At 38.2% G+C, this 12,961-nt stretch overlaps 1 protein-coding gene across 1 annotated transcript; it reads left to right on the forward strand.

Annotated features, from left to right (window-relative positions):
* Positions 1-3,151: 3,151 nt before the first annotated feature.
* On the forward strand, positions 3,152-12,747 carry LOC102044100 (protein mono-ADP-ribosyltransferase PARP11). Its single transcript, XM_031065164.1, has 7 exons — positions 3,152-3,275; positions 3,374-3,494; positions 4,747-4,822; positions 5,745-5,817; positions 5,905-6,035; positions 9,706-9,857; positions 10,282-12,747. The coding sequence occupies exons 1-7, from the start codon at positions 3,186-3,188 to the stop codon at positions 10,593-10,595; spliced, it is 957 nt and encodes a 318-aa protein (XP_030921024.1). The 5' UTR covers positions 3,152-3,185; the 3' UTR covers positions 10,596-12,747.
* Positions 12,748-12,961: the final 214 nt, after the last annotated feature.

The following is a 12,961-nucleotide window of genomic DNA, read 5'->3' on the forward strand; positions in this document are numbered from 1 at the left end:
CGAGTGGGATTGCGACGGCGGCCCCCGGCAGCACGGAGCGGGTGCGTGGGGGCGCAGGTGGGAAGGGCATTGTCACTCCAGCGTGTGTCCCGTACTGGTGCTAGTGCTGCTCCTTCTCCTCCTGCCTCCCCTCCCGAGCCCTCCGGGCTCGCCTCAGGCAAGTCTCCTAATCAGGTGTCGTGTTCTCTAAGGAAGAGCCAGAGATTCCCTTAGCAGTACCCTGCCTGTGTTCCCAGCAGGATACTTGTACCAAGTCGATGGTTGTAGGGAGAATAGCCTTTGGCAATAAAGCACAGTGTGCCAGGTGAAGCAGGCAGCACAGGAATCCAGACACAGTAGTCCATTGGGATGCTGCTGTGTTTGTGATCATCCGGGTGGTGAGACCCTGGCACAGGTTGCCCAGAGAAGCAAGGCCAGGTTGGATGGGATTTGGAGCAAGCTGGTCCAGTGGAAGGTGTCCCTGCCCACGGCAGGGGGATTGAAACCAGATGGTCCTAAAGTTCTCTTCTAACCTAAAGCACTCTTCCAACCTGAGTCTGCACACTGTAAAGGATATATATCAGTCGAACATGAAGTGCTTATGGAAAAAAGAGGAAGTGCATGGTCAGTAGTACTAAAGCCATTCAGTCACAGCACACAACAAGTGCTATTCCTGTTTAGGAGGATGTTTTTCCTTAGACATTTGTTTAATTTGAGCTGTTCTGGTAGCTCCTGGACCAACAGAAACAGTGCTAATGATGGGAGTTGAGACCCTTCTCAAAATGCTACCTAATGCTTATAAATGGTGTGCATTTGATTTTGAATTAATCAGTAATTCCTTCAAACATTTTGGATTTGTGTCACCTTTGAGTTCTCTTGTTTTTATGGCTTCCTCCACACTTCTAAAGTATCCTGGAATCTACCTGTTTACCCTAGGCTTTGTGATGAGGGTACAAGTATGTGGGTTGAATGTAAGATTTTTGAAAGCCGTGGGAATAACTATCTCCTTATACAATGGTTTATTCTGGAGAGAATAATGAGATGCCCCTGGAGGACTCTAAGTGTGTTGTCAGGCACAGATAATCATTCCTTCCCTGCTTGTAAAGGCATGTCCTCTTGTTCAAAAGGCATCATTGGTTTGACTATCAGAGTCAAGGCCCTGAACTAGTGGGCTGGGAGGGAGCTGAGCTTGCCACTTTAATGGGAGCATGAGGAAACAAAATATTACCAAGAAAAGCTTGAATTGCTTTCCTCATCTTTAAAGTGCAGCCTACCTCTGCCTGCTCTCAGGAGGATAGAACATAGTCAAATACTTATCCAAGAGGAAGAATCAAACTGAAGGTGAAAGATTTTCACCAAAAGATGTTGGCCAGTTGTGCTTTTAACGCCAAGGGAATGTAGGCTTTGTGGCTGTGTTGCTGTGGGTAACAGAAGAGAAGCTGACAGATGCCCTCTGAAGCAGAGAATGGTTTTCTTATCTCTTTCAAAATGCTTTTTCTGAGCAGCTGATGAACCTTTTGTGTAGTGCTGCTTGAACTTGAGGCAGCAATCCATACATGGAGCCTTGGGTAGGCTTTCACTGAAGTAGGTTTGCCCTCAGAGTCTGCAATTTGGTGATGTTTTGGAGATCCACTTATGATTCCCCTGATAAGAGATTTCTCAGATTTTTTTTTTTCAAACAACTACAGAAATACAACTATCTTGGGAAAAATGAGGGACGAAGGGTGGTGCCAGAAGCGCCTCCTGCTCTCAACTGCTGCCCCAGTAGTACTGGCAAGAACGGGGATGCCTACTTTTAGTCTCTGGTATTTGTCTTCTTCAGGTCTCTATTTTTTCTGGGTTGAAGTGACCAGGAAACAACTGAAGCATCCAGGATACTAACTGCACATTGTTTGACTTGTGCTGAAGGGTGTTGTTTCACTTCTTGGAAAAAAGTGAACTTGAGGACATATTCGGAAGAGTGCCAAAGTGTTTTGCTTAAACAGAGTGGATGAATTGCTGACCTTTTCTGGGTGTGGGCCAAGTTTTTGTGTCTGAAAGATTCCCTGAAACTTACTTAGAATTTTTGCTTGGGGAGGTTGTTGCAGAAAGTTGACACGTTAGGGAATACATGCAAATAGAAGTGAGCACTTTCAGAGTTTTCAGAATTTAATATTTTCAGAATTTATTTATTGATGAACAAAGAATAAGCTGAATTCTGGCAGGGACTGTTCTTCTAAAGGTATTCTCGCATAGCTGTGGTAGACTTAAACTTGTCTAGCTGCTTTTTGAACTTCCATAAATTTGCAGCATCCACACCATACCATGAAAAGAAATTCCATAGGTTGCCATCTGGTTCATGAAATTTTTCTTTTACTTACTTTGAACTTGACATGTGCAACCTTTGATAGGTGTCTCTTCCATATGGCAGAAGAAAATGTGATTCTTTATTCCCTATTTGGTTTTGTCATGATTTTGTAGACCTCTGCTGTATCCTCTCCTCAGTTCTTTTTCTTCCATCCTTCAGAATCCCAATTGTGGTAGTCATTGCTTGTGTGGGAGCCAGTCTGGCTTTTGATGTGAACCTTTTCTATAAATACAAGTACAGAGTATCAGGAATTTTACTGTGTCATTTTTAAGTGAGTGTATTAGGGGGAAAATTCTTCTTCATGCAATGGGAAGCAATAATCTACTGTGGTCTTTCACAGTTAAATAATTGTATTCTTTGTCTTAGTCTTTTTTTTTTTTTACAACTATTGATTTCCAGTCTGATTTGTTCACTGCTGGTGAGTATCTAGTAGGTGTTTCCATCAAGCTGTTGGATGTAACCTCAACATCTCATTCTTGAGAAATAGGAATGAAGAGCCTGTTATGTATTTCTGAGTGGCCTTGATCCTACAGCCATCAAAATGAAATTCAGTGCCTCTCTTTTATCACATAAAGCCTATAGCTCTTGCCTTTACTGTCACCCTTTACAGACAATTAAGAAAATTTTGGAAGTGTTTAGCTAAGTTAAAAGATAATACTGGATAAGTAGCAAATTGCGAATTTTTCTCTGGAAAAGAAAGAACAAATCAGTCCTCAGCCTGATAGGATTTTTTTTGTAGTTATTGCAAATGCACTTTATTTTGCTTTTTTAAATAAATTTCTCTAAACTTTATTTGTGTGTATGTGTGTGAATGTTTCAGGAAATGCTTCAAGGACCATCAGAAGATGTGTTTGCAAAGATGGAAAGTTCAGTTGAAGACATGGATACCTCCGATACCCAGTGGGGCTGGTTTTATTTGGCAGAGTGTGGTAAATGGCATATGTTTCAGGTAAATACCTATGAAGTTCTATTGGCTCTGATGGATTCCATACATCAAATTATCTATGGCTGAGTTTGTCTTAATGTGCTTTTTCTTTTATTTTGAAGACTGACTCAAACAGTCACTGCTCTATCAGCAGTGAAGATATTGAAAGGAGTTTCCGAACAGACCCCCATGGATCTCTGTCTTTTACCACTGCAAAGTTTAACTACACACTGGACTTTTCAGGTATGTGTCTTGCCAAAGAGTAAATTTAAACAATAGAAGGTCTCAGATACACCAGCACATTTGTTCATTCAGCAGGTTATTGTCTTCATATCTGGTGTGAAAACATGATTAAGATTGTCTTTTTTACTGGAAAGTACATAGGAGTTTTTAGAAACAGCTGCTCTGTTACATTTTTTGTGTAGTTTATTAATGAAGTAGCAAGTTTTGTTTAATAGCACTGTATTGGAGTTCCTACTGCTTGCTCCAGCTGCAAGTGGCATGTAGGATACATCTCTTGATCTGGGAAGGTTGAACCTTTTTTCTTTAATGTGCAACTGCCTGTGAGGTTGGAAAACCTCTTCCATTCATTCTGTATAAGAAACGCTGCTGTAAAGGAGGCTTCCTGCAAAATAGTGGCATCAGAATGATTAATAATTCAGCAGGTAATTGAAGCCAGTTCTGTTCTCAGAATAACAAGGAGATAGGCAAAAGAATTTACTGGTAGATTGTAAAGATCTTGCTTATGCTCTTCTTGTAAATTACAGAGTATTACAGGTTTCTAATGTATGTAACTAATTATAAAGGTAGTCTGTTCTTTGTTCACAGGTGTGTTCTAGTAACTTTTTTTTTAGTTTTTCTATTAATAGATGGTTTATTTTCTGATTAAATTACAAAAAAGCTATATGCTTAAACATAGGAAATTAGGGAAATAAATACATATTCCAATATACATATTCAAATTTCAAATATTTCAAATACAGAAAATGGGGACTGGGTTAAACAGCAATATACTGGCAGTGAGGTGGTATCTAACAATACAAGGAGTTTTATGCTTACTTGTGTTGAAATGTCTTTTTATTAAAAACTGTGTTTTGCATCCAGAATAAAAACACTACACTATAAGCAAATGTTAAAGAACAGTTTTTATGTTACTGTCTTTAGACCATGATGTCTTATACTAAGAATAGTGTATTCTTTGTCATCCCTTTCAAGTCAGTGGAAGTTCTGCCTGTGATTTAATGGGGCTGAATGTTAGATGAATATTTTTAAAATATATCTTCTGTGTGTGTAATATTTGGACATCTTCCCAACTCATGTAAATGACAATGCATTTAGATATATTTATTGAAAATGCTGATTTGTTACTTGTTGAAATAGGATTCCTGTCAAGTAGCTTAGGGTGTAGTAACATTCTTTTAAATGATACTTAAATGTTTCATATGCTGTAGATGAATTCCCAAAAATTTCTTCCTAATTCTTGTTTTATGCTCAGTGATGAAACAAATCAACCTAACTACCCTTAAACAACGTCCAATAAAGCGAGCTCCCTTTGCAATCAATTCATTCAGGTAAGGAAATAAGAGGAAGATTCCTTAATTTTCTTTTATTCCTGCTTCTTCTAAGTAAAATGAAACCAAAATGTGTTTTATCTTTATTGTTTATATTTATTTGCTTTTGGAGTCACTTTCTCCGAATACCTGTTGAATGAGAATTGCTGCAGGGAAGCAGCACCAAAAAATGGAATCCAGTGACTCCATAAATTATTTAGAAGTAGTATTGTCACAGCAAAAGTGAGTTATATGTTGTGCCTATATTTTACTCATTTACTCTAAACTTACTTGGAGTTTAAGAAACTGTGTTGTAATAAGTCTTTTATGAGTTTAATTGCTTTAGATTGTCAGTTTCTTGTCATTTGATCAGTCATTAGATATAAAGCTGACCTGATGTAAAGCTGGAACTCACTAAACAATAAACTGAGCTATGCAGGTGAAATTGAGTACATGGGATATGTGGATTTTTTTCCCCAGATAGTTTCTGAGAAAAAATTTAGTTCTCAATTGTAGTGTGGTTATATATTAAAAAAGAAATTTGTCATTTGTCATAAGAAATGTAGTAGCAATCTGTTTACACTGACTTTCAAGAAGACTGTTTTTGAAGTGCCAACTTTTTTTCAGTAGATATTTTCTAAATAGTGCATACAATGATGTGGCAATTTACTTTGTTCTTTGAATAATTGCATTCAGTACTGTTATTTCCCTGTGGTGACATTTTTTTACTTTCAGGAGATTTCTTCTTTTAGTCCCTGTTTTAAGGCTTAAGAGCTTCAATGTATGTAGTGCATGTGCTTAAACTGCTCTTTTTTAGTAGCTCTGTATAAACTTCATGGGAGTTTGCTTTTTCTGCATACTGTGTTGTTTGGAGCAGGAGTTTGACAGGAAGAAAATGCCTCATGTCTTTGAAGTGATGTGCTTTTACCTTTTTTGTTTGAAGTTTCATCTGTGAAAATGAGGCTATCCCTATGCCTTCCCACTGGGAGAATGTAAATACTGAGGAGCCATACCAGGTAAGAGTTGGTATGCAACTTGGTCAAAAACATGTGACCACGAAATAATGCATCGAATTGAAATCGCACTAACCTCTTTTTTTCCAGCTTATTCCATTGCAAAAGAAAACAAATGAATATAATGAAGTTTCTAGTCTCTTTGGAAAAACAATGGATAGCCACCGAATTAAAAGAATTAAGAGAATACAAAATCTAGACTTGTGGGAGTTTTTTTGCAGGTGAGATTATTTCTAAAACCAACAGTTTTAGGATTGTTACTGGAGAAAAGTTTTAAGTCATGCAGCAGAAATATGTTTAATTGTTTTTACTATTAATGAAATTTTTGTTACATTTTAACTTTTAAAAATTTTCTTATTTGTCATTTCTCTTTATTCAAAATTTAATTTTCAAGACTGTGTAGCTTCTACAGGTGCAGAAATTGAATACTTGTAGAAATGCATTAGATAAAGCTGTAGCATAGATAATGTATTTAAGGTGTTCAGAATATCTGTGTGGTAGATGCCCATGATCTTTACAGTGAAGTAAGGAGACAAAAATTAGCTTTTTGTAAAATGATTCCTTGAGAGGCTTGTATTATTTTAATTTTTACTGAACAAAGCAAATTAATATTTCAGTCTTGTTAAATTTCTCAATTTTGTGAAGCATAGGACAGAATTAAGTGTCTAATGAACACATATGCATGCAATTCTTTTAAATTTAATGTCCTACAAAACCTTCTTTTAAGTTCTTGGCTTTTCCCTCTGCATATTGTGCTGGCCTGGAAGAAGTAGGAAGTGCCCAGTCTGGTATCCACTTATTTTTTGGTGTCAGTCTTAAGCAATCGTACTTGACAAAAGTTATTTGTGCATCTTGTAGGAAGGAGTGCATATCAGGAGGTTTAAAGATGTTTTACTCTAATAAAAAAATCTAGATTAAGTGAGGAAATAACCAACCAGATGTATACTAAAATCTTGCATAAGTTACACAATTTTTTTAAAGCTATGTCATTTATTGTTAATTTAAAGCTATATCAACATGTGTGAGGAAGTGAAATTCCTTATATATGTTTATGGTTAAGAGAGTTACCCAACTTTTAGTTAAGTTTCTTTTTTGTCTTGATGGAATAAGGAAGAGGGTCAGCAGAACTGCTGCCTTGGACTTCCAGAGGTCAAACTTTGGGTTGTTCAGGAGATTGTTTGACAGAGTCCCTTGTGAGGCAGTCCTGAAGGGCAGACGAGTCCAGGAAGGCTGGACACTCTTCAAGAGGGAAATCCTAAAGGCTTTGGAGCAGGCTGTCCCCATGTGCTGAAAGACAAGTAGTTGAGGAATAAGATCATCCTGGCTGAACAGAGAACTTTGGCTGGAATTCAGACAAAAAAGAGGGTTTATGACCTTGGGAAGAAGGGGCAGGCAACTCAGGAGCAGTAAAAGATGTTGAGATGTTTTGCAGGGAGAAAATTAGAAAGACCAAAGCCCAATTAGAACCTAATTTGGCCATTGCTGTAGAAGACAATAATTTATTTTTTAAACAAATCATAAACAAAAGGAGGGCTATAGAGAATCTCTGTCCTTTACTGGATATGGGGGAAACATAGTGACAAAGGATGGGGAAAAGACTGAGGCAACAAAGGCATTAATATTAAGACCAGTTGTTATCTGAGTACCCAGACCCTGAGCTGGTAGATAGAAGTGGGGAGCAAAATGCAGCCCTCATAATCCAAGAGAAAATAGAACGTGCTACCCCACACAAGTCTGTGGGAATGGATGGACTCTACTAGAGGGTACCAAGGGAGCTGGGGGGGTGCTCACTGAGCCACTTTCAACCATTTACCAGCAGTCCTGGCTCACTGGGGAGGTCCCAGTTGGCTGGGGTTGAGCAAGTGAGATGCCCATGCTCAAGAAGAGCTGGAAGGAGGATCCAGAGCACTACAGACCTGTCAGGCTGAGTGGCTCAGTGCCAGGGAAGGTCAAGGAACAGCTCATCCTGAGTGCCATCACACAGCATGTGCAGGGCAACCAGGGGTCAGGCCCAGCCAGGATAAGTTTAGGAAAGGCAGGTCCTACTTGATGACCAACCTCACCTCCTTCTATGACAGGGTGAGCCACTAAGTGGATGAGGGAAAGGCTGCAGTTATTTTTTACCTGGACTTCAGTAGAGCCTTCAACACTGTTTTCCCACAACATTCTCCTGGAGAATCTGTCTGCTCATGGCTCAGACAGGTGCACTCTTTGCTGGGTAAAAAGCTGTTTGGATAGGCAGGCCCAGGGAGAGGTGGTGAATGGAGCTACATCCAGCTGGCCACCAGTGGGGTCCCCAGGGCTCAGTGTTGAGGCCAGTCCTGTATAATAAGTTTATCTGGGATCAGGACAAGGGGATCAAGGGCACCCTCAGTAAGTTTGCAAATGTCATCAAGCTGGGTGGGAGTGTGGATCTGCTGCAGGGCAGGAAGGCTCTCCAGAGGGATCTGGACAGGCTGGATCCATGGGCCGAGTCCAGTTGTGAAATGCTGGGTCCTGCTCTTGGGTCACAAGACAGTGCTGTAGGCTTGCACATACTGGTGAAGAAATTATTGCCTGGTAGTATATTACAAAGAAATAGGTATTCCAGCATTTCAAATTCACTTCGTTTGGTCTCCCAGGTAGGAAAGTTGAAAAGAGCATGATGCTTAGTCTAGCATCTCAGTTTGGAGTTGTCGAGGAGTACAAGTAAAAAAAGGTGTTGGTCAGTGAGATTGCTGACCAGTTTTAGAAACAGCTTATGTGCTTACATAGGTACAAGGAGCATGTCTCTGGGTATTTAGTTTTGCTGTAGGTTTTACCTTTCATTGAGTGAATTGGCTGAACAAGAATTTTCACAGTGCTGGATCAAGTTAATTTTGTTGAACTGGATTGTCTTGTCACTGCTTGTACAAGGTGCTAAGATGATGCTTTTTAGAACAGTTGGACCCCTTGATTTCTGTTCCAAATTACCAAAGTGTCCTGTTGTGGCATTTCTGCATTCTGCCCAACCAGCTTGCCAGTGTGCCCCATATATTTTACTGCCTAGGAGGAACAATTGCCACTTAAACTTTTATAGTTTTAAAAAAGTGTTTTGTTTAATTGATAAGGGATTACATTTGATCATTGCTTGAATGATTATTTGCATCACTGTAGTGGTCAGAACACATTTACCTCTTACAATAGTTCCCATATTAATAATGATTCTAAATTGATGAAAATAACTGGTCAGAGGTAGTAAAGGACTATCACAGAACATCTTTTTATTGATTATTCACTTTTTCTATAAATCTGTTCCATTCCCCTGTTTCAAAAGAAGTTACTCAAGGCTACATTTATATGTTGTCAGAGATCAACAGCCAACAACAGAGGGCTCTCGTTGAAGAAATTTCAGATGTTCAGCATAACTAGCCCTTAGATCAGTTTTTGCTGGTTTGCGTAGGTAATAGCGCTTCATAATCTACCAACTTTGTTATCCCTTCCACCATGGCATTAAAACAGGTGGAGGAAACAAAATGTGCAAAATTGCCTTTCTTTTAAAGATGTATCTACTGAAAATGACCACACTGAAACTAATAACACATGAACAATGTTGAGAAAATTGGTGTAGGAAGACCTTTTTTTTAAAATCTTCGACTATGTGGGAAAATAGTCCTACAGCATTCAGAAATGTTTGATTTCTAAATATGTACCTTAAGAATTCCGACATGTTTAAAACCTAGAGTCATCTAGGCACTTGTAAAGTGGAATGTGTTAGGTCTGTACCCTCAGCAGTGTTTTCACAGTAGTAATTCAGTGTGTTTGTAAAACTGTTTATTTATTATGTGCTTATTGTGTACAACTATTTCTTTATTATGTATTTATTGTGTACCGCTATTTGTTTATTATGTATTTATTGTGTGTTTTCTGAAGGAAAAAAGCTCAACTGAAGAAGAAAAGAGGTGTCCCAACAATTAATGAGCAGATGCTGTTTCATGGCACCAGTAATGAATTTGTAGAAGCAATATGTATTCATAACTTTGACTGGAGAATAAATGGGATGCATGCTGCTGTGTATGGAAAAGGTAAGTATTGCTCAGACATACAACAGTGAAAGTGTTAACAGCTCAACATTAAGTCTTCCCTGTAGAGTGTACTTTGTGATGCATGCCTTGTGTTTACCCAAGAGCTGTTTAATACAGATCTGCTTTTATGGCAAGTGTAATTAAGGATGAAGTAAGGAATGTAATTGTCACAGTGGCTGGTAGGGCCACGGAGCACAGGGAAGGGATGCCCAGCAAAGCAGTGTTGATCACAAGACAATCTCCCTACTAAAATGTTCACACTAAAAATATTTGGTCATATTGTTATAACAATTAACAACAAAAAAAGGATTCCTAATGAACATAAAAGAACCGTCATTTTTCATCATGTTGATAGCTATGCTCTGGTAGTCAAACTGTCATGGTAAGAATGTCATCAAATTTTCTTTGTTTTTTTATTTGAAAGGGACCTATTTTGCAAGAGATGCATCATATTCCAGCCATTTCTGCAAAGAGAGCATGAAGCATGGAGATACTTTCCAGATTCATGGTGTGAACCTGCAGCCTCATCTGCACAGACCAGATAAAGTCATGTTTCTTGCTCGTGTATTAACTGGTGACTATATCGGTGGTGATTCAAAATACATGAGGCCTCCTTCAAAAGATGGAAGCTTTGTGAACTTGTATGACAGCTGTGTGGATAATACCTGGAACCCAAAGATCTTTGTCATCTTCGATGCCAATCAAATCTACCCTGAGTACTTAATAGAATTTTGTTAAGTTTGAACTGAGTATTGTTTGTGGTTTTTTAATACTTTTGTTCCTTTTGTAAAGGCAACAACATAGAAACAACACATGAAAGAGAGGTGAAAGAAAAGCTGGCATACATTTATGGAGGAGGGAAGCTATTAAATATTTAAGAGAGACTGGTGAACTGTTTTTAAAAATCTGTTAACTTTATTAATGCATTTTTCAAATGTAGAGACTATTACAAATCTGAAGTTGCTTAAATACATTGAGCATTGGTAAGTTTTCAAAGGCAAGATTTATGTTTTGATTTTCTAAAGTATATTAAATATGGTTAGAAATATGCCTCTAATATAGTGTGCATATGATGAGATTAATCTTTTATAAAGATTGCCTATAGAACAAATTAAGAAAAACAACAGCAAAACCCCAGGGGACATGGCTACTTGTGTGTGTATGTGTGTGTGTCCGTGTTCTGTAGTACGTGTTACTTTGTTTGGAGGTCTCTTAGTTTGGATTCTAAACCTGAAAAAACAGAAAGAATCATCTACAACTCCTTCATCAGTTTCCTCCAGATAAAGTTCAACAAAGCTGTAAGGTTTAACTTTATGTACATTTTACTGTAAGCTTCGATTATATACTGGGAAAATAACAAAGCCATTGCAGTAGGATTTGACAGTTTGTTTTGATGGAAATGAGGTCCATAAACTTGTCCTTGTTAGTTGTTTGGTATGTAACTGTTGGGCTCACTGTTGGGATATCATACGCCTTTCTCAGTTCTTATCCTATGGAATTTTTGCCATCTTGTTGCAGTATTCATGAGCTGCTGTGATTGTGTCTGGTCAGAGTTTAAGATACACTCAGTGCTCATATACTTGGTGTTACTGAAGACAACATTTAGATTAACTTAACTGTAAATAATACAGTTAAACTAATAAGGAATATTTCAAAAGATGCCATCCTTTAGCTTTTAAACACTACAATAGAAAGCTTTCAGTAACATTTGTGTAGACCAGGTTTTCATAACTGGTATGGTTGTAAAGTTGAAGAGTATTTTTCACATGTAGAAAGAGCAAAAGAGACAATATTTGGGTAAAGAGCAAACCTGAGTACCTAAACACGTGAAGAGGCTGAGGAAGGGGCTGTTACAGTGAAATGCACTGTTGTGTGAACGAACTGCTATGGAATTGTGTCCCTGGTGTCCTTTGTTAGAGGACCTAAGTAGCACTAATGGACAAAGTCAAAGTTGAAACCTTTCCAGGATTTTTCTTTGGCTATGGCCAGTAACAAGTCCCTGTAGAATTGGTATATAATTGTGGCAGATATAGGATGATCTCTGTTGGTTTGTTGTAGTATTGTTAATGGACTTTTTGGATCAAAGGCTGTGTTTAAAATGCATTGCATTTAAAGGCACTGCAGCTGCTGGCATGACCAGGTCTGCTCAAAGCCGTACTGAACTGGTGGAACTGGAAGCATGAGATGACAACATATCTGGCATCATAACTGAGGACACAAATGTCTCTTCCTTCTCCTGTGTGCTGTTACCACTGTCTGTCAGTGGATCTTGCACAAGTTGTTTATCTGTTTCTGTTTGTAATTTCATGGCAATTTTCCTGTCCCTAAACCATTTAGGGCTAAAATGCATTTTCCTTTATTTTAGGAAGTATGATTTCTGATCCCAGCTGGGAACTCTAGGTTCTACTCTTGTAGGCGTGATTTGTGTTTGATTCACTACTATGCTAGCTCTGCAAAAGGCACTTTGTTCCCCACATTGTATAAATAATAGCAAATCACGCAGGGAATTTGTGTATTACTGAATCCTTTTTATTATTTCACAGTATTCTACAGAGCATACATTTTGTGAAACTAACATGTGCTGTTGTTCCTTTGATTTGGTGTTTTATTTCTTCTGAAACAGATGTTTTTAGTGAAGAAAACTGAAGTTTCTTTTTTAGCGCCCCATGGACACAAAGTACCACAATCTTTACTGATCTCTGTGACTTTTCTGATTTTTTGTGTGGCGGTGTCTTGTTTGCTGCTTAATTTGAATTGAATGGCACAATCTTAATCTTACTGCACAACTGAAGTTTTACCTCTTCTTTCAATGTTCAATGTGTTCTGCTTTTTGTGCTGATGAATTTTGTTATTGAAGATGTCTGTAAAATAACTGTCCTTTCTCTGGCAAGGGGAGAGTGATTATTATTGCAAGCAAAGTCCAGAACTGTACAAGTAGCCAATACAGGAAATAGTTGGACTTAATAAAAGGAACAGTGAGAAAAAAAGGGAGGAAAAAAATTTCTTGGCCTTTAGAGTGTTAAAGAAAAGAGAAGGGATCTTGGTGTGGTTCTGGGAAAGAAAACCTGATACTTTCTGTTACTGTTTCAGGTAGTGAAACTTTG

The sequence above is a fragment of the Geospiza fortis genome, unplaced genomic scaffold (genome assembly GCF_000277835.1).
Source record: "Geospiza fortis unplaced genomic scaffold, GeoFor_1.0 scaffold1130, whole genome shotgun sequence".
NCBI lineage: Eukaryota > Metazoa > Chordata > Aves > Passeriformes > Thraupidae > Geospiza > Geospiza fortis.

What these genes read in the sequence shown, in the direction of transcription:
- LOC102044100 (XM_031065164.1), top strand. Translation starts at nt 3,186, where the DNA reads ATGGAAAGTTCAGTTGAAGACATGGATACCTCCGATACCCAGTGGGGC. An exon ending in CTACACACTGGACTTTTCAG is followed by an intron (nt 3,495 to 4,746) that starts GTATGTGTCTTG and finishes TTTTATGCTCAG; the next exon opens with TGATGAAACAAATCAACCTA. An exon ending in TTTGCAATCAATTCATTCAG is followed by an intron (nt 4,823 to 5,744) that starts GTAAGGAAATAA and finishes TTTTGTTTGAAG; the next exon opens with TTTCATCTGTGAAAATGAGG.